The sequence below is a fragment of the Panthera leo genome, chromosome B3, assembly GCF_018350215.1.
Source record: "Panthera leo isolate Ple1 chromosome B3, P.leo_Ple1_pat1.1, whole genome shotgun sequence".
Lineage (NCBI taxonomy): Eukaryota > Metazoa > Chordata > Mammalia > Carnivora > Felidae > Panthera > Panthera leo.
The window spans coordinates 52,389,038-52,409,789 of NC_056684.1; the positions used below are offsets into that span (position 1 = coordinate 52,389,038).

General features: G+C 38.6%; 1 protein-coding gene across 1 annotated transcript in view; it reads right to left on the reverse strand.

Annotated features, from left to right (window-relative positions):
- SCG3 (secretogranin III) overlaps positions 1-20,752 on the reverse strand; it is a 32,966-nt gene that overhangs the window by 4,183 nt on the left and 8,031 nt on the right. The window contains exons 7-11 of the mRNA XM_042940496.1: positions 18,510-18,687; positions 15,573-15,689; positions 13,106-13,189; positions 10,814-10,945; positions 1,077-1,157 (exon numbers count right to left, since the gene is read on the reverse strand). Coding sequence (XP_042796430.1) covers positions 1,077-1,157; positions 10,814-10,945; positions 13,106-13,189; positions 15,573-15,689; positions 18,510-18,687 — 592 coding nt within the window. The remainder of the gene's footprint in view (positions 1-1,076; positions 1,158-10,813; positions 10,946-13,105; positions 13,190-15,572; positions 15,690-18,509; positions 18,688-20,752) is intronic.

Genomic DNA, 20,752 nt, shown 5'->3' on the forward strand with positions numbered 1-20,752 from the left:
GACACACAAGCACCTTCCTGATCTGGCTGCTATCCACCTCCCACCTCTGGCTGCTGATCCTTCCCACAGATACCCAGTGTTCCTGGGAAACTGGGTGGCTTCAGTTCCCAGAACACATGACTCTCTTTCATCCTTTTATGTCTTGGGCCCAGTGTTTCCTCTGCATCCACCTCTTGTCACTCAGCTTTCCAACAAAGGCTTTCCTGCAATCCTTTCTCCCAGTGCTATGCATCCTTGTAAGGAGATGTGCCCCCCACCTTTGTAGCACTGCACCTGTCTATGATAGCACTGAGCAGGCTTTAGTGGTGCTGGGAGCGGCTTTAGTGGTAGCTTTAGTGGTGCTGGGAGCTCCTTGGGGGTCAGGGAGGGCAAGGGGAGGCTGCATCTTACATTTGCATATCTCTGGTACTCAGAACAGAAGAGTCTTGTTCTGTGTTTTAAGTGAGTGACTGCTTTTGTAATTGCAGGGTCCATCTAATATGTGGTCAAAAAATTCCCTTTTTAGAAAATACTCCAAGGGGGCCCTGGGTGTCTCAGTTGGTTGAGCGTCTGACTCTTGATCTCAGATCAGGTCATGATCTCACAGTTTGTGAGTTCGAGCCCCGTGTTGGGGTTGGAATTGCTTGGAATTGCTTGGATTTCTTTGGATTTCCAAGCAGGTTCCATGTTGACAGTGTGGAACCTGCTTGGAATTCTCCCTTTTCCTCTCTCTGCCACTCATGCTGTTTCTCTCTCTCAAAATAAATAAACTTAAAAAACTTATGAAAATACATACTCCAAGAAAAGGGCAAAATATTGATAATTATTGAAGGTGGTTGGTGGATACATGGGGATTCATTATACTATTCTCTCTACTTTTGTTTGATACATTTCATAATAAAATGTAAAAGAAAAGGCCTTTGCCCAAGAGGTGGCTTTGAAAAATAAGAGAAATGGAGATTCTATTCCTGTATCCTGGAGTGTTTTTGGACTCTGACAGGAGACTTTAGCCGCGTTTGACTGTGGGAAACTTTATTTAACAAGAACCCCTGACAAATGGGTGAGGTTGGCAGTTTGCAACCATACTAAATCCTTACCTTCTTTATTTCCTTTTTTGTCGTGTTTCTTCAGCCACTCAATATTTTTTCTGATGGCTTCCAAATAGGCTTCCGTTTTCCCTGGAAAAGGGAAAAAAACTCATAGCAAATACTCATAAAATATCACTGCATCTCTTTTTAAAGACCACACTCTTGTTCAGAACCATAAATGCTGGACTCATCAGGCACTTGTGAGGTGGTATCCGTAACAAAATAGTGTGCATATTTGGGTGGGGGATGTTGAGGAGAAAGGGTAGAGATGAGATTCCAGGACACAGGACCAGGCAGGCTAGTAAGTGTCAAGGAGCCATTATTCACACACACATAACTGCAGTCTCATGTCTTGGCAGAGAAGAATTTTGATTCAGTTCACTGGATAGGTGAACAGTTCTTAGACTGCATCATTTCTGGTTAGGAATGGTTCTTCCAGTTCTTCCAACTGGTTAGGAATATTCTCAGGTCAAGAATTAAATCAGAGTGGCAGATCCTGAAAAGACTCCATCACCAAATAAGTCATGTTAAGGAAGTCCAAATCTGTGGCTTAGTGTAGGCTGCTATACAAGTCTTCTGCCCAATCTGGCAGGGAGCGTGTGACAACTGAGATGAAGAGATGACCTGGGCCTCATTTCAAGGTTTGGGTATGAACCTTAGAACTCATTCTAGTAAAACTCCCCTGGATATAAACATTCTCCCATGAGCCTTGAGTGTTGTGAGAGAAGTGCCTGCTCTGTGTGCCCTTCACGTACATTGTTGTCTGCAGGTGGGCATTACCATCCACTGAGAGATGAGGAAACTAACACCCAGAGAGGCTAAGCGACTTGTCTGGGGCCACACAGGAAATAACAGAAGTAGAATTTGGACTCTAGTCTTCCCAAACTTCTGCTACCTGCACTATCTGAAAGCAAAGTCTATCTTCAGTCACAGACACTGATGTAGCCTTGTTCTGTCTCAAGGAAATCAGCCATCTCTGAAACCAGGTGAGGTCCCTAGTGCCCAGAGTGTCTGCACCAAGGGACCAGGTAGTCTGGAGAATTCTGGGTGGCCTAAGAAAGGAAGCCTTCGAAGTCCAGGGGCTCTGCAAGAATCAATGGCTGCCAAAGCTCTGTGTGGTAACCACCCATTCTGAGCCCCCTTTGAGCCCTGTTACCTCTAGTCTATTCCCCAGACTTTTTGGTTGAGTTACCTGTGTTCTTATGATGTGCCAAGGGCTGTGCTTTGTGCTCCAAAATGCAGTATCTCTTTTACTCTTCACAACAACCTTTTAAAGGCAGTCCCATTTCACCCCCATTTTACAGATGAAGAAACCAAGACATAGAGAGATAAAGTAATATGCTGAAGGTCATATGGCTAGTAAGTTGTGGAGCCAGGGTTGAACCTGGGTGCATTTGACTACAGTCCATGAACAATAACACTGCCTTAGGATTTGCTGATGTTCCAATTTCCACTACTGCATTTACCTAAGTGACCTCCTGAGCATCCTTCTTCCTGATCTTGTAAGCCTACTCTTGCCTCACCAGTGGGGCTCCATGTTATGTGGACCCCAAGAAGCACAGAGAAGATCTTTTGCAAAAGGGTTAAGTGGACAAGAGAAGAGATCTACAATTTTCAGCCCCTATTCACTTCAGTCAACTGTATAAAAAAAAGTCTTGATTTCAGTGCTTTGTTTTTAAGAATGTTAGAGCACATGGAAGACCAATGTCCTCCTAGCTGATGTTATAACATTTTAGTACAACGAATATAGGAATATTCATTGTCTGTTGCCTGTTTGTTGAGAAGGTCAATTGCATTTGGTAACATAAAAACAATGTTCTCTGTTTCAAATTAATTCAGTTAGAAAAGGCATTTTGAACAAAGAAATCTTAGTGTAGACTATTTCTAGAGAATGCAACTGAAGTGTTTAAATCAAAGTAGTGGGTCTCATAGGGCTTTAACAAATAGATAATTTGTCATTAGCATATTAAGTAATTAGGGCTTCTGAAACTTTTACGAATGTTTGAAAATAGTCTTGTTCTTTAAATAATGTTAAGCATTCGTCCCACAATATTATTTATGATAACATCATAATATGGGAAGCTTATTTGAGAAAAGGATAACCTGAGCTTAGTCTCTGTGTAAATATCGTGTTAAAAATTCTGAATTAGGAGAATGAAGAATAAATACGGGGTTTTTGCCATAGTGTAGCAGACATTGTTGCTTCCCCACCCCATGTCTCCCTTATTCCAGATATGCTATATATTCCTTATATCCCTATATGATATATCCTTATGTCCTTATACTCCTTATATGATATATTCCTTATATCTCAGGAACATTCCATACAGCCTCCCAGAGATCCTCAGTGGGAAGCCCCAGTCGCCCACAGCTGAAGCCCACTAGTGAAACCACTTTCTATGGGCTTCTCTCCTTTCCCTGTCTCATGTATCTATGCCCCCAGTGGTCATCTCCCGATTAAATTGGACCACAACTCCTTCTCTCAGGGTCTGATTCAGAAGGAACCCAGCCTAAGGCAGTTTGGAAAAGGGGACTCGGCATCATCTTGTTAGGTTGCCTTTTGCTCAGGAACTAATTTTCTATAAAAATATTAAATTTTTAAAAGTATGAAATGCACAAGAAGCAATTTTATCCACTATATTGATATTACCAACCCATAACAGAGAATGAGTTTACTGCAGCTTGAAGAAAACTATACTGCAATTTATTTAAAAACTAAACTATCTTGTAGATCATGACATATGATTATGACAGTTTCTGTAATGTTATTTAATCTTCACAGAGCTCTATGAAAGAAGCGTTATTAGTTCCAATTTTACTCATGAAGGAACTAAGGCTCAGGGAAATTAAGTGACATGCCCAGGGGGACACAGCTGAGTAACGGTCAGAGCCTGGTCTTGAACCAAAATGAATCCAGAGCCTCTACTGAGTGTAGCTGGGTGAGATTCACCTTTTAGACTAGAATGATTTAGTGCCTGTTGTTACCAAACTGGGCAGAAAGGCAGTGGTTCTCAAACTTGGCTGCACAGGAGAATCATTTAGGGAATCATTAAAAAATCCTGATGCCGGTCATGATCTCACAGTTCCTGGGATCAAGCCCTGCATTCGGTTCTGCACTGACAGCACAAATCCTGCTTGGGATTCTCTCTCTCTCTCCCTCTCTCTGCCCCTTCCCTGCTTATGCTTGCTCTCTCTCTCTCTCTCTCTCAAAATTAATAAATAAACTTTTAAAAACATTAAAAAAAATCCTGATGCCAAGGCTACTCCTCATATGAATCAAATTAGAATATCCTGAGGCAGGGACCGAGCATCATTTTTAAAAAATGGTCCTGAGGTGATTCCAATGTGGCGCAAAGTTTGGGAACCACTGCCATCAGTACTGAGATCTCCACAAGTTTACTGGAGCATTGGTAACAAGGTGAATAAAATCAGGTGTTCTTCTGCTCTTGGAGAGAAGCAGCTGGTTCCTATTTACATTTCCTCCTGTCAGGAGCTGTAAAGCAAACCTTTTATTTACACAGTGTGCAGTAAAAGCCCATGAGAGTCCACTTTGGAAAGCTGGGCTATTTTTTTCAAATATATTTCAGTTTCCTTTGGGAAAAATAGCTCATGGCTGAGGTAATATGGCACAAGCTTTAAAACATATGCTGAAGCATATGGGAAGAGGGCCAGAATCAAGACGCAGCCCTCCTTTTCTGGCTGTTCTGGTTTTCAGCACTGCAAAGAAATACCCTTTTTTATACACGAATTTGTCCTTACTGTGATATGTTGACCTGATCTGCCCACCCCCAAAGCCCCATTAGAAAACAACAACAACAAAACATTGTAGAAATCAATAGAATTAACCTATTGAATTCTGGACATACTAAAGATAGTAGATCTTCTAAAGAGTGCTTATAAAAATTAAGTTTGATATGCTTAAAGTTCTGTAAAGATTAAATGATTACAGTTTTGAATGGTATAAAACAAAGTAAGTGATAATGGTATCATGGATGCCAACATGGGCCTCAGAGCCATTCAGTGTAAGAATTTCTGTACATTGATGACATTTTACATGCCCCAAAGAAAATACTCAGACTGAGTACTGGATAGGAGTCAAGGGACAAGGGTTCAAGGCCTGGCTCTGACACTCTTTGGCTATGGATCATGGGTGAATCACTTCATCTTCTGAGCCTTGGTTTATTTATTTATAATTTAGGGGTGAATTCTAAAAAGAAGGTTCATGGTTTCTATATATGGGAAGAAACACTCCTTTGCTATCCTCAAAAAACCTGTGTTGATGGTAGGTCTCCTGTGCCTGGACTTAGCTCCTGGCATCCTTCCTGACTCACAGGGGGAAGACTGTACTTACTATTTTTGGACATTGTTAGCAGAATGGCTTGGGGCTTGAATAAAAGGCACAAATTGTTTCCTCTTATGTTGCTTTAAAAATAACAGCATCCACATGAGTTAGCCATTTATTAATTAAATAGGCTACCTTTTCTGGTTTCTGTAAGGAAGATATGGGAATAATAGAATATTTAGGTGAAAGCTATCATAGAGATCACTTTTTTCACCTATTTCCATAATCTGGCCATAAACTTGACAAATGATAGCAATGGAATGACTTTTTGAGTATGTTAATACTTATCTTATCCTTTGGATGGTTTTTTAAAAAAGATTTCCAGTGACTCATAGAGCAGAAGTGAATGAGTAAACATCAAATTGGCAAATAGATCCATACTTAGATCATGGAATAAAGTTTTAAAGTACTTTTCTTTAGTCTCCAGAGAGCAATTTACTTGAAAAATTAGGTAATTTTATAAATATGGTTGAAATTAAAATAAATATGATTTCATTGGCATACCCCTAAATTTAGGAATAATTATGGAATCATTCAAATGACTGTACCAATTAGAAATCAGTATTTTAAAAGATTATTCTTTTTTTGTTTATTTATTTATTTTGAGAGAAAGAGAGAGAAAGAGAGAATGAGCGTGAGTGTGGGGGAGAGGCAGAGAGAGAGAGAGAGAGAGAGAGAGAATCCCAAGCATGGAGCCCAACTTGGGGCTCGATCTCACAAACTGTAAGATCATGACCCAAGCTGAAATCAAGATTCAGCCACTTAACTGAGCCACCCAGGCACCACAAAAGATTATTCTTTTTTTTAATGTCTATTTATTTTTAAGAAAGAGAGAGAGTGCGTGTGCAAGCCGGGGAGGGGTAGGGAGAGGGAGACACAGGATCTGAAGCAGGCTCTGCACTGAGAGCAGAAAGCCTGATGTGGGGCTCAATATTATGAACTGTGAGATCATGACCTGAGCCGAAGTTGGACACTCAACTTACTGAGACACCCAGGAGCTCCCCTAAAAGATTATTCTTAATGTGAATCCCTGTAGAATACAGGACTTTCAATAGTCTAACTCAATTATATTCAAAGGTGGATGTGCCACTTTTCATTATTGGTAATTAAATTGGACTTTTTTTTACATTAAACCTAAAACAAGAGGCATGGAAACATGCTGTGTAAATTGAAGCCTGAGATAAACTGAGGGTATTATTATTCCCATTTCCACTATTATTCCTATTCCTCACAGGGTCCAGCATATGCTTGGCATGATTAATAAATATTTGCTGTGGTTCGATGGGGCCATCGCCCCACATTGCAAGACCAAAACAGATTCTTTACAGACTTTTCTGACAATGTGTTCTGCTTATAATTATTGTTTGAAGTGGTTTTATCTGGATCATTACCTCATCCCTTGCTCTGCCCTGTAATGTCTTCCAACTTTCTCTCTCTTCTGCATGCTCCTGACTCATCAATAAGGGAGATACATGTGCATGTATGTAGCTTGTGTTAGGCTTGCCTACATATGGGTTAAGAACATTCTCAAATCATTTCAAAGCTTGCTTGAGTCCTCAGAGGTCAGCATTTGTTCTTATATTACTTCAATAGGTCTACTTCCTGAGCATGATGCCAGGCATGCCATCAGAATACATGTGTATTTATAGCTGAATAAATGTCTCAGAAAACCCAGTAAGTCCTGCTTTTACCCACATGGATGCCTTTATTTTTCTGCCCAGGGGCAATAGGTGTTGTCTCAGTGGTTCTATAACAGAAACAAAATATCCTTGAGAAAAGTGCCAGCAAAGCAATTGTCAATACAAAGGTATGAGTCATAACATGCCCTTTGGGGATTCAATCTGTTTTCAAGAAATGTTGGCCCTTGGTTTAAGCTCAGGTTGGTGTTTTCTAAATTGTACTGAAATCAGTTTTCCTTATCTCAGAGTAACAGGGGTCAGGGGTAGTATGAATAAATTGAATCTCCAAATAATGGAGAGGGGACTAATTTTAGCCCCAATCCCTACCCTCTTCCTAATGTTTCAGGAGGGCCATGACAAACAGCAACACTAAATGGATGGAGTTTTACTCTTTTCTCTCCCCCTTAGTAACTGATGGAATTCCTAATGAGAAAAGAAATCTAACCTCATCATTAGCCTTTAAACACTCACATCCTACATAGGAATAGGAGACTACCAAGAATCAACTCTTTCAGATTTCTTTTTTTACACAATGTTTTCCCAAAACAAGCAAAGATACCTGTCAGCATCCATTCCCAGGGATATTTGCATAGTGATAGAAGGTGTTGTCTTAAGCACTGAGCATGCCGCCTCTGCCAGTCAAAGGACTTAGATGATGGCTTACTGTCTTCAGGAAATATAGTCATTACACATGGGTTACTCCTGGAGGAGATGACCTAGGCATGCTGGTTTTCTGTGGGGCTGAACTGCAGTGCTCTGTGCGGCCCAGTTCCTGGCTTTCTTTCTCAGGCTACAGGACCACTCTTTTCTTGGTTAGCTATCTATCAAAAGTTTACCACTCACCTTCCACCTCACATCCATTAGCACTGATGAGGATTTAGAGAAATTGGAACCCTTGCACACTCTTTGTCGGGGGGGGGGGATGTAAAAATGTACAGCTGCTATGGAAAACAGTATGGTGTCTCCTCAAAAAATTAAAAGTAGAATTAACATATGGTATAGCAATTCCACTTCAGGGAATATTCCCCCAAAACTGAGTGCAGGGTCTTGAGGAGATATTTGTACAGCCATACTGATGGCAGCCACAAGGTGGAAGCAACCTAAGCATCCATAGACAAATGGGTAGATAAACAAAATGTGGTATGTATATACATACAATGGAATATTATGCAGCTCTAAAAAGGAAAGAAATTCTAACATATGCTACAACAGAGATGATCATTAAGGACATTATGTTAAGTGAAATAAGCTAGTCACACAAGCACACATACTATATAATTCCACTCATATGAAGTACCTACAATAGTCAGATTCACAGAGACAGAATGTAGAATGGTGGTTGCCAAGGGCTGAAGAGGGAGGGGAATCAGAAGTTTTATTTGACATGTATAGAATTTCAGTTTTGCAGATGAGAAGAGTTCTGGAAATGGATGGTAGTGATAGTAACACAATAATATGAATGTACTGAATGCCACTAAATTATACACTTAAAAATGGTGAGTATGACCACTTTTGTTATGTGTATTTTGCTATAATTTTTTTAAAAGACATTTAAAAAAGTTTACCATTCATCCAAAGTAGACCTAGGGAAGTATCAAGGCAGTGTGACTGGTCTAAGAGTCGGTTAACATGGCATGTATATTACCAATTCCCCCTTCTTATGCCCGTGACAAACATTATTAATTAATTATTCCCAAGTTCTTTCCTCCTGAGCCCAGAGGAAACATCATAACCTTTCTCAACACAGGCTACTACACCCAACGATTAGAATTGATACATCAGCTATGTTGATGTAGGAGAGAATTGTGACGGTCTATGAAATCTGCACTAGAGAAAAAAAATACAATAATATAAAGCCTTGTTAGATAGGAAAAATCAACATGAACTTGATATATTAAGAAAAAATATATTTTTCCTCTGTCTCAAAAAAGTCCCAGTAACTGGAACAGAAGCAGTTCTCTGGGCCCACATTACTACTCATTTGAACCTGTATAACTCAGTTTCAGGTCTCTATATTTTCTACAAAAAGTAACTAAAAATCTTTGAAGAGGAATTTGTTTTAATCTTGGGATGAGAAAATTCAGTGGGTCTAGAATACCCTGTTGTTGCCAGAGAGCAAAGATACTTTAAAAATACCGGGCATAGTGCTAAAAGGATAAAGGAGGGACAGAGGAACTCCTACAGCCCAAGCGATACCAATTGGAGCATAAAATCACTACCACCACCATCATCATCATCATTGTCATCATCATCTTACATAAATGGAAAAGATTGATATTAAGTGTCAACAAAGGTAGTTGTGATATAAAGGGGAAGTTGTTGGTAATTTTTTGCTGTTAGTAAGTTACAAGGTATTAAATACATAGCTAGTTTTTTTTAACTTAATATACAGATACTATTAAACAGGATCTATTATCAAACATGAATGTGAACTTGTTTCTATCTATATGAGCGGCAAAGACTAGGAACCTGTAAATAGGCCAAGTAGTCCCTTCAAAATTAAGAGCTATACTATGAACATGACCAGCTTTTGTGGTCTCATAGCATCCAGAAAGGAATGAGCAAAGTCCATCAGTTCATTGCCACTAATGATTATACATAATAAATAATGAAAGGAGAGCCCAACGGTGTATCTTCAGATGATAAATTAGCTGAATGTCACACCTCCCCTGCCCTCGAGAGACAGCGTGGACCCACTCCCTCAGTTCCTAGGGAATAAAACCTCTAGATGACCCTGCTAATGAGACACTGATAGGACAGACATATGTAACATTCCAATTATACCAAAGAGGTCAATATATCATAATGACATAAAAATAGGTTTAAGTCATCTGTTCATAACTTCGGGTATAGACAGTTTCAGAAGATAGATATATTTTCCATGGTATAACTAGCACACTTCATAGTAAAAGGGGCTTGAACCACTGGCCTATACAACCAGATCCTCATCCTGATCTGAAATCAAAGGGTTAACAACTTAGACCTTGCATCCTCATAAGGTCTTTTTCTTTTTCTTTCTTTCTCCGCCCTCTGTGCCCCTTCCCCTGCCCAGGATCTTTTTCTTTAAGGGTGTAGTAAATTCTCTAAAATCCTGGGAAGAAGTAAATTTTGTATCACATAAACTTGCTAAGGCAGAAAAAAATTGGACCTCAGGAATGTGTAAGAATAACAATAAAAACATAAGTTTTGTAATTATTGGGCTCATTTAATGTGTGCTTTTTGCTTTTAAAGACATTTAGGTTATTTAAGGAAATTTGATATATTGGATTTATGATTTTTAATCAGGTCCTTAAGAGTGTCACATTTCTATCATTGTAAATGATTAGGGAAATATGCTCTGTTAAATGTGTAAATTTTGATTACTTTGTTAAATAAGTAACATTTAGAGGAATGTTAATTATGTTTAAAGAAATATTGCTTAATAAGTTAATAAATCAGATTAGACACTAAACAATGCACAATGGTCATAAGCATTCCTCTCCAAGCACAAAAGTCCATTGGACAGTTAAGCCCATCAGAAGATAAAACCAATTTGCCATTCTCAGAGACTCAAGGCCATTAAAAAAGATTGCTATTCAGATAAAGATACCATGTGCTGAATCTCTTCTCTACAGATGGTGCTGATTTCGCAGATTTGGTGGGGTGTGCATTTTTGATCAACCTGTGTGGTGAAATTTTTTGCTTCCCCCACTTTCATTGCCAACTTAGAGCTGTTAATTCCGTACCTTTTGGCTCATCCGTCTTTCCTCTTGGGTTATCAGCTTTTGTGGAATCTTTCAAGGCTCCATATTCCTTTTCCATCTTAGCTGCTTCTTCCTTAGTACTATCTGTTTCTTCATGACTCTTTTCTGATGGTGCTGTAATCAGATTGAGCACTGTTGTTAGAACCCTATTTCCTATCCATTAACCAATTTGTAATGTAGAAATAAATTTGTTGAAAGGGTAGCATAAGGTCGGATAATTTTTCAAGCTGAAAGGGATCTTAGTGATTGTCTAATCTAGTGATTGTCCAACTTCCTTCCCCCATTTCACAGACGAGGAAACTGAGGCCCAGAATGGGAGAGATATGCACTGAGTTAGCAAAAGAGCTGGGCCAAAGCACCGACTTTCCAGATTTTGGTTTAGTGTTCTTTCCCTTCTGCTACTGTGTCATTAGAACATAGATTATTTTCCTTACTATAATCAAGGTAGGCAATGAAGTGGCATATGTCAGTTCCCAAAGTAAGTTTGAGTCTTCATTTCGAAGTAAAATAACTTGGTTGTTGTTCAACCTCTCCATGATGTTGTATTTTTGAACAACATTCTATGACTGAGAGTAGCACCTAAGAATTTGGGGCTATCGCAGGACTTCTTTCCTTCTGCCTCTTTCTTCACATTCCCTTATCCCTGGTCACCCTAATGCAAAGAGGAGAGTTGGACCCTTGCTGTCAAGATGGGATAATCTTTGCTCACTTGACACTTAAAAATAACTAATTTCCATACCAATTATACTTCAAAAAAAAAAAAAGTGAGGGGACAAGAGTTGAAAAAAACTATATTTCCTTCTGGCTATCTTCTATTGAATTTTAAAAAGTCATAAACCTTAAAGTAGCTAACCACTTGAAAACAATTGCAATGTATCCCTGTTGTAAATAAAATAGGAAACATCAAGCAGTCTAACAAAAAGCTTTGTTTTTTTTTTGTTTTTGTTTTTTTGTTTTTGTTTTTGTTTTTTTTTTTTTTTTTTCAGTAAAAACATTACTATAGGGGCGCCTGGGTGGCTCAGTCGGTTGAGCGTCCGACTTCAGCTCAGGTCACGATCTCATGGTTCGTGATGAGTTCGAGCCCCGCGTCGGGCTCTGGGCTGATGGCTCAGAGCCTGTAGCCTGCTTCTGATTCTGTGTCTCCCTCTCTCTCTGCCCCTCCCCCATTCATGCTCTGTCTCTCTCTGTCTAAAAATAAATAAACGTTAAAAAAAATTAAAAAAAAACATTATTACTATAGAAAAAAAAGAAAAAAAGAAATGAGTCAGTTACTCTCATTATGAAAACCTCCACTAGTGCTATGATCTCTCTGTATTAAAAAAATTTTTTAAAATATTTTATTTATTTTTGAGCATCAGAGTGTGAGTGGGGGAGAGACCAAGAGAGAGAGGGGAACAGAAGATCTGAAACAGGCTCTGTGCTGACAGCAGCAAGCCTGATGCGGGGCTCAAACTCACAAACTGTGAGATCATGACCTGAGCTGATGTCAGACGCTCAACCGACTGAGCCACCCAGGCGCCCCTCTCTATATTTTTTGATGCGTAATTTTTCTCCATAGTTGCAGTATAATTTTGTCACTTTCTTTTGTCATTAACATCATCACAGAAGGATGTTTCCAGGTTATTGAAAACTACTTGAAAACATCATTTTAAAAGGCTATATAGTATTCCATCAAATATATGTACATAACTGCTGTGAAAGGGACACAAAATCATGCTTAAGAACTTGTGATCCTTCCTATTTTTTGTTCCTCCCTCCCCCCCTCAAAGCAGGCTCCTTTGCACAGCTTGGTTCTGTGTTGTATTGGGTGGAAATGCAGAAGTGAAGAAACCAAGAGGGGGAATCACACAACATAGGGGCATAGACTATCTCAGAGGAGAGAAAAGACTTGGGAGGGGAGAGCCAGTGGAGTAGACAGGTGACCAGGGATAGTGGTCTGGAGAAACTGTGCTCTTGGGAGAGAAAAAAATACTGAAAGGAAAATTTCATGTATGTAGAAAATTTCATGATGTAGCCTCCTCCTTTTCCATGAGCCACCTCCTAAGAATCTTCAGGAAAGACCTACATTTCTTTTCAATGCTTCTTGGGGTCAGATTTCTATGCTGAGACTAGCCACAAAATAGCCAAGGTTATAGCTGCTTAATCCTATGGTAGGATTTCAGATTTTAAAACTTTTGAAATCTCTAATTATTTATCAATGTTTATTAAAGCCATTATTTACCACTCAAAGGGTTATTGTGCTCAAAGGTAGAAAAATAGTTAAATAAATCATACCTGGAAAAAGTTTGCTCTTATTGTCAGTAACATTTTTTTCTAGCTTGTTCTTGGTCTGAAGAGCAATAGTTTCATCCAAGTTTTCTGGAGTGAGGAAGAGAAAAAATGTAATTTTATTTTCTGAAGGATGATATCAACTGTTTAATCCTTACCAGAAATATCACAACGTAATTCCACAATATTAACACTGCAATTAAGATACTTTGATATGGATTTTATTTCTAGGAATCTACTATTCCATACTATTTGGGATCCTTAATTCAGCATCCTATTCAGTTAATTGCAGAAGCCTCTTCCACATCTCTGTGGCCACTGCTAGAACATGTCCAGTGTTGAAGCCTTTAATGGACACCTGTGGTCTGGGCCTCCTCAACACTTTCTGTAACTATACCTTGGTTTTCCTTTAGAGAACGCAAACCATTCCCATTCTCGACATATTTGCCTCAAGTGGGGAGTAATAACCCAGGCCTGGTTCCTCAGGGTCTACACCCACCCTGGGCTGAGTGATTGGTTCAAAAAGGAGCATGTGATACAAGCCAGGCCAATGAGATTCAATGCTAGGACCACTGGGAGAAAGAAGCCCTTTTCCTGCCAGGATTGCTGTACTGTGAGGATGGAGATTGCCAACCATCTTTTTTTTTTCATAGGAGAGCAGCTTGTCTAGAATGAATCAACATATGGAAAGTCAGTGCTTGGAGATGGGGAAGGATAGATTCCTAACACTGTTGGTGGACTTTACAAACCCAAAGTCAGACTATCCCCATCCTTGGACTCCTCAGTTACTTGAGGCAATGAATTCCCTTCCCACTGCCATACTGGAAAGCACAGCTATAAGTAGTAGTGGAAATATCTACCTTGTACCTAAGCCTTGTGGCATTTCTAATCTATTTCCATAGGATAAATGACTTAAGTATGGAATTTCTGAGTTACAGGGTATTGGTATGAAGCAATGATTGATCTGAAACAATGTCTTTGATCTACTGTTGAATTAAATAGGCCACAAAGTACTATGTATAACATGAGCCCATTTTTTTAAAACAAGATAAAACAAAGAAAGAAATGACAAAGGTACATGGGTGCACATACACACACATACACACACAGAAAAACATCTGAACAGGTACAAATAGACTGTCACCTGGGTGCTGGTATCATGAGTGACTTTTTTTTACTTGTTTTTTAACATAATTTTGCACTGACTGATTTTTTTAAATGAATATGTTCTTTTATAATGAGAAAAAAAACAGTAAAACTATCTTCATGTGGAAAAAAAATTGAGTTCATAGAGAGTAGTTCTGAATTATTTTGTCCTATGAGATTTTCTCTTCTGTTTAATCTTCCTCTTCTATCAGAGATCAGAGTAAGGGGCTGTGAGGTCACCTTCCCCAAAGGACATCAGAGATAAATGGTACTTATTGATTAACTAGACCAAGCAGGAAAACCAAAGGCTTTAAAACAAAACAAAACAACCTGCATGCACAAAGAACATCCAAGCTTATGCACAAAGCTCAAAGAATCAAAGGTCAGCAAACTTTTTCTCCAAAGGGCCAGATGGTAAATATTTCTGGCTTTGTGGGCTATATGGTCTCTGTTGCAACTATTCAACTCTGCCATTGTAGCACAAAAGCAGCCATAGACAACACTGAAACAAAGGAATGTGGCTGTGTGCCAATAAAACTTCATTTATGGACACTAAAGTGTGAATTTTATATAGTTTTCTCTTTTTTTAATTAAAAAAATACTGTATTTGTTTAAGTAATCTTTACACCCTATGTGGGGCTCGAACACACAACCCCAAGATCAAGAGTCTCACACTCTACTGACTGAGCCAGCCAGGTGCCCCTTTATATAGTTTCCTAGTGTCATGAACTACTATTCTTTTTTTATATTTTTTTCAACCATTTAAAAACGTAAAAGTAATTCTTAGCTGGTGTGCTATAGAAAAATAGGCAATGGGCCAGATTTGATTCATGGGCAGTAGTTTACCAGCCCCATTATAGTTCACAACATCCTTTATTTTACAAATGTAGAAACTGAGGCCCAGCTGGGTGAGTGTCTTGCCCCATGGGACAAAACTGGTCTGTGGCAGAACTGGACCAGGAGGCACAACTTCTGCAGCCTAATCCAGACCTCACTGGCTAAAATGAACTCTTTTAGTCCTAACTATCCAAACACAATTGAAAAAAAAAGAGGTCAAATTTTAATAAAATGGTCTCCATGGAGATATTAGAAAATGTTAATAAGACAAAATGAAATGTTTATACTCAAGCTGCTTCTATAAAGAATTGAAAACTCCTGGTTAATTTTATTTGTATGCATTATCAAGCTGGGCAATTCTGGTTACTCAGACGATTCAGACTGTTTTGGCATGAATGATAAAATTTGTGAGGTAGTTATTGCCAAATCCCTAATTGACTTTGGACAGTGAAAACTATCATAGTAAAAACAAAACAGATTGGACTCTCACCAAGGTAGGAAACACCTTCTTCTGGAGATATTGTGCCATACTTTACCATCATCTTCACAAAGTCAATCAAGGTTTTCATGATCGTAATCAGTGTTTCCTTCTCTTTTGCCTCTTTTTCTATATAAAAGGACAAAATAATTTTTAAAAAACTAGTGGAGTATAGCTTCCTCTTTCAGTGTCAATTTATGAAGTACAGCATCTGATTGAAATATTTCTCCCTACATTTATAGCTGAAACCACATATATTTAATTTATAAAAAGTATAATAAGACTTGAACATTGGGAGTTGGAATTGGGAATATAGGATAATGTATAGATGTACTGAACTTCTTCAGAAATGGGCAATTATAACTTTTCTAAAAAGATTTACTTTAATCTAAAATATTTTACTAATAGAGTAGATGATAAAGAGACAGTTTGCAACCTGAGGTAATATGAACTCAAAAAGAAAATTGTAAGATTGGTGACCCACCAATTTTTCTTTACTCAGCCTGTATGCTTTTGAGGGCCAGAATGGCCTGTTTTCATTAATCAAACTTAATATTTGAAAATAAAAATATACATGTATCTTTATTTTTTTAATGTGAGGTTGATTTTTTAATAGCAGTATATATTGCTTTCTAGACTTTATTTCGTTTGAAAGAATATATGCATGTACTAAAAATATTCCAACAGTATAGAAGTAAATAATAGTGAAAATAACATTTTCTTCCTATCCCCCAACTCCTACTCCCTGCAGGTAACCACTATTAACTGTTTCTTGGGAACTCTTCATATTTGACATACTGTTCTGCATCTTGATAGAAAATGGCTGATCATTCCATAGTTGTTCAGAATATATAACTATGTATATTTATTATATACATCTACATATATATGTATATATATGTATATACATATATATACATATATATACATATATATATATAAATTCTAAAATTAAAAAAAAAATTTCCATTTTTGAAGAAAGGTGCTAGAGGAGAGCCCATTTTCCCTATTCTTTGAGTGGCCATGAAGGATTTCTTCTAAATACTCCTAGCCTTTCCCTCCATCTTTTCATCCTTCCCACAGATGAAGTTGGTAGGCAATGGGCATTAGTCTACATTTCTTGACTGATAGGGATTTGGAATCTTTCTTTTTTTTTTGTTCCCCTGGAACAGTAGAAGTCAGGGACTTGAGAAAAGTGCCTGTTCTATAAATCAAACTATCCTAAGGATTGGCTGTTCCAACAATTAGACTGAGGATAGGGAGTGAGCAAGCCCATTTTGGCTCTCACACTATGCTGTGTTCTACAACCCTTACAACCCAGTCTTTACCAGTATCAGAAATATTTTGGATTTCGAGCTGTTTTATTTTTTCTCCATTGGTTCAGACCTTGGGTGAGAGGGATGGGTACTATCAAGTACCTTAGTGTAAGTATTTAAATTAAAACCCTATAAATATAAAAGAAATAAAGTATGAGGTCAAGGAAACTGAAAGACAAAATAAAATAAATAAAACAAATAAAAAAATATTCCATACAGTGGACTTTTTCAAATATCATGAAATCCTCAAGGTTGGGAGAGAAGAAAGATGAGAAAGGAGATAGGGAAGAGATCCTGGAAAAGCACTAGTAAATAACTTCAGCCATCACATTATTTCCTCAAGGTCACGTCTGTATAGGTGTTCAGTGTCATGCTGACACTGACAAGAAGTGACTCACCAAGATGACAAAAGTTCTGAGCTGGGCATTTGCCATCCAGTGGGGCAAGATGGCTCAAAATGGACCCTCAAGATATACAAGCCCTTCAGACACCAGCAGAGGGGCTGATGCCATCTGGCCAATGTCTGGAATTGAAGGACAAATGGGTGTTCTCCAGAAATGAAAGCACACTCTAAAGTCACTTCTTGGGGAAATACTTATTACAAATTTTCCTTCTGGGGCTGAATCTTTGAAAAGGAAGAGGAAAAACCAGAAGGCAGTGCAGAACATCTGTCTGGACAATAACAACCATAGAAAATTTGCCCATTATTATCTTCCTTGAAGATTAATCAAAATTAGAGATGAAATGAAATCTTCAGTTAACTTATTTTGGTGTACAGGTAAGAGAAAGGAACAAGGCAAAATAAGGACTTAGTTTTTTAAAAAAACATATCCGTTTCTAAGTGTGTTTTGGGCCCCTGTCTGCTGTGGTCCAATGCTTAGTTTACTTTAAGTCATTTCAAGACTGAAGCTGAAAGTGTCTAAAAAGCAAAAATCTGAATTGTTTTTAAAAGGACAAATTATGGGGGCACCTGGGTGGCTCTGTTGGCTAAATGTCCGACTTCGGCTCAGATCACGATCTCATGGCTTGTGGGTTCGGGCCCCGCGTCGGGCTCTGGGCTGATAGCTCAGATTCTGGAGCCTGTTTCGGATTCTGTGTCTCCCTTTCTCTGCCCCTCCCCTGTTCACACTCTGTCTCTGTCTCTCTCAAAAATAAATAAACATAAAAAAATAATAAAAAAAATAAAATAAAAGGATAAATTATGTTATACACACTGTTCCCACTAATAGAGGAAAATAAATGTAGCCTTTTTTTGTTTTTTAAAGATTTACAATAAGATATGAGGCTGAGCAGTTCAGGCAGGGATGTTGACTTCTCTCCTCATCTGCACAGGGCTCACCTCAATGTCCCAAACACGTTCAGTGACTGTTTGCTGAACAAATAAATGAACCCTCTGTTAACAAGAAGATTAAATTATCCTGAAATTCCACCTTTCATGATTATCCTTTCCTAAATATTTCTATGACTAGCATACTTCTTTTGAAAAAAATTGATGTGATCTCTTTTCCCTGGGGTTACAATAAATTTCATTGAAGATTGCATTTAGAAACTGAAAACAGGAAGAAAAAAACCCCACCCACACATTTCCTGGAATTATTTTTTCTATTCCACATGGTCAGAAAACAGTGTTTACCTGAATCAATACTTTTCAGTAGTGCATAGAAGTTTGGGAAATATTGGAGTTCCTCAAAGTTGTCTTCATTGTAGATTTTAGTTCTTCTTTCCAAGCCATTTGTCAAGGTTAAGGTATTAGATACTGTTTCATCATTTTGTCCATTAGTAAAACCATCTTGAATTGCTGCCATTGGAGTCTACAAAATCAATAAAAAATAAACATTTTGTTAGAGCTAATTACATTCCAGCTTGATTCTTTCCTCTTTGGTGCCCTTGAATGTGAAGTGAAATAACACCTCCTCCTTTGCAAGCTCCTGTAGGATCAAACACTTTTCCAGGCATATGGGCATCTAGCCACATAGAAAGGTCACTGGGGCTGACAGACATATGCTTCACCTGAGGACCCTGGCTCCTGCTCCTGGAGAATAGACAGGGAATTTCTAGGTTCCCACTTGGCCAAGTTCTCCTCTATCAGTTCTTGTGAATGTCTTCTCATAAGACTGCTTTTTACCAAGCAGGAGAACTTTGAAGTTACAGAATATGTGGTGCCAAGATACAGGAAATCATGTGAGAACATCTAACACCAACAGAGCAGTCACACCTTGGGGACTTCTCCGTGAAATGTTAAGAGCTATCTGGAAGGGTACACAGGACACTTTTCTCCCAGACCTGATCCATTTCCAGTGTTCTGCATCTTAGTTAATGATCCATTGTCCATTCAGCGGACTAAACAGAAATTTAACAGTCTTCCTTGTCACTCCCTCTTCATTTCCTCCATATAATTCATCAGTAGTCTTGTTGGCTCTACTTTCAAGATTTATCCCAAATTTGTACATTTCTCTCTTTCTCCATTACCTGGCTCTAGTCCAAGTTGCTTTCATCTCTTACTTTCTAACCATGTAACATCAACCACTTCCAATCTATTCACTGTATTTTCCATGTTATAGCCAGAGTTATCTTTTAAAAAGTATGGTCACATAACTCCTTTGCTTAAAGTCCTGCAGTGTTTTCCCATTGGTCCTACAATGAAGGTCAGAATCCAAGGCCCTGCCTGGTCTGGCCTGGGTCCACCTCCCCTGGCTTATCTCTCACTGCTCTCTCTGTGTGCAGCCACCCTGCCCTTGTTGCAATACTTAGTACTCCACACATTCTTCTCTACACACGGCCTCTCACGGTCACAGCCTTCAGTGTTTGGCTCAAGTCACTTCCTCAGGGAAGCCTTCCCTGAGCCTAAGTCCAGAATAGGCTCCCTTTTTATGAAGTCTCATAGAACCATGTTTCTTTCCTCATAGCACTTGAGGCAGTTTCAGTGAAAATATGTGAGTATTTGAAGACCATCTACTTCTTCCATTAGACCTTAAGCTTTGTGAAAGCAGGGATTCTATCTTTTGAAATAAGCATGTATCTCCAGTTCTTGGTTCATAATTGGTACCTCAATAAATATTTATTGAATGAATTAATATTTCATTTGCATCGATGCATTTAAATGACATGAGCAAACAGGTCAAGCATATGAATGTTTTAGAGATGGGTGAAAAAGGAGTACAAAATGGGAATGAAGGAAAATACAGTAGCTGTGTCACTTTCAGTTCAGATGGTAAGCTTGAGTGAATGTCATGAGCCCTTTGATAAATCAAAAATGTTTTGGGTGGATCTTCAAAAGCTGTTTAAAAAAATGAAAGCTGGTGGAGATTGGAAGTAGAGAGAGCAAAAGAGAGCTGTTATGCTATCTAGTAAAAAAAAATGCAGACCCGATTTCTGTTTTCTAGCCTCCTCTAAAAGAGGATTGTAAGCCTATACACTCTTTTTCCTTGTATTTGGGATAAGACGTTGGAGGGGATGAGGAGCCATGGGTCTAGGTGCTGTGATGGAGAAAATAGGAGAGGTGAAGAGTTTGATTTTTTTCTTATATATAACCCTCTTTGGTCAGCTCATCTAGAGTTTTACAAGGAATTCAAAGAGGGGAGAAAGATTTTTGTAGCTTGGCTGATGCAGAAGAAAAGATGAAGAGGCACAGAGTCCAGGGAGGGGAAGGAAGGATGGATGACTAGTCTAAGTAAAGGACAGTTCCAGGCCTCTGAACCAAAGAAAAGAGGAACGAGCAGGTGGAAGTGCACAGGATAGAATGGCGAAGCATATTCAGGCAACTAGCTCCGGGGAGTATACAGGCTGGTGTGGCAGAGGACCAAATCAACCCAAGTTTCTGTTTTTGGGTTCTGGAGGCAGATGATGACATTCTGTGAACAGAAGTTGTATACCGAA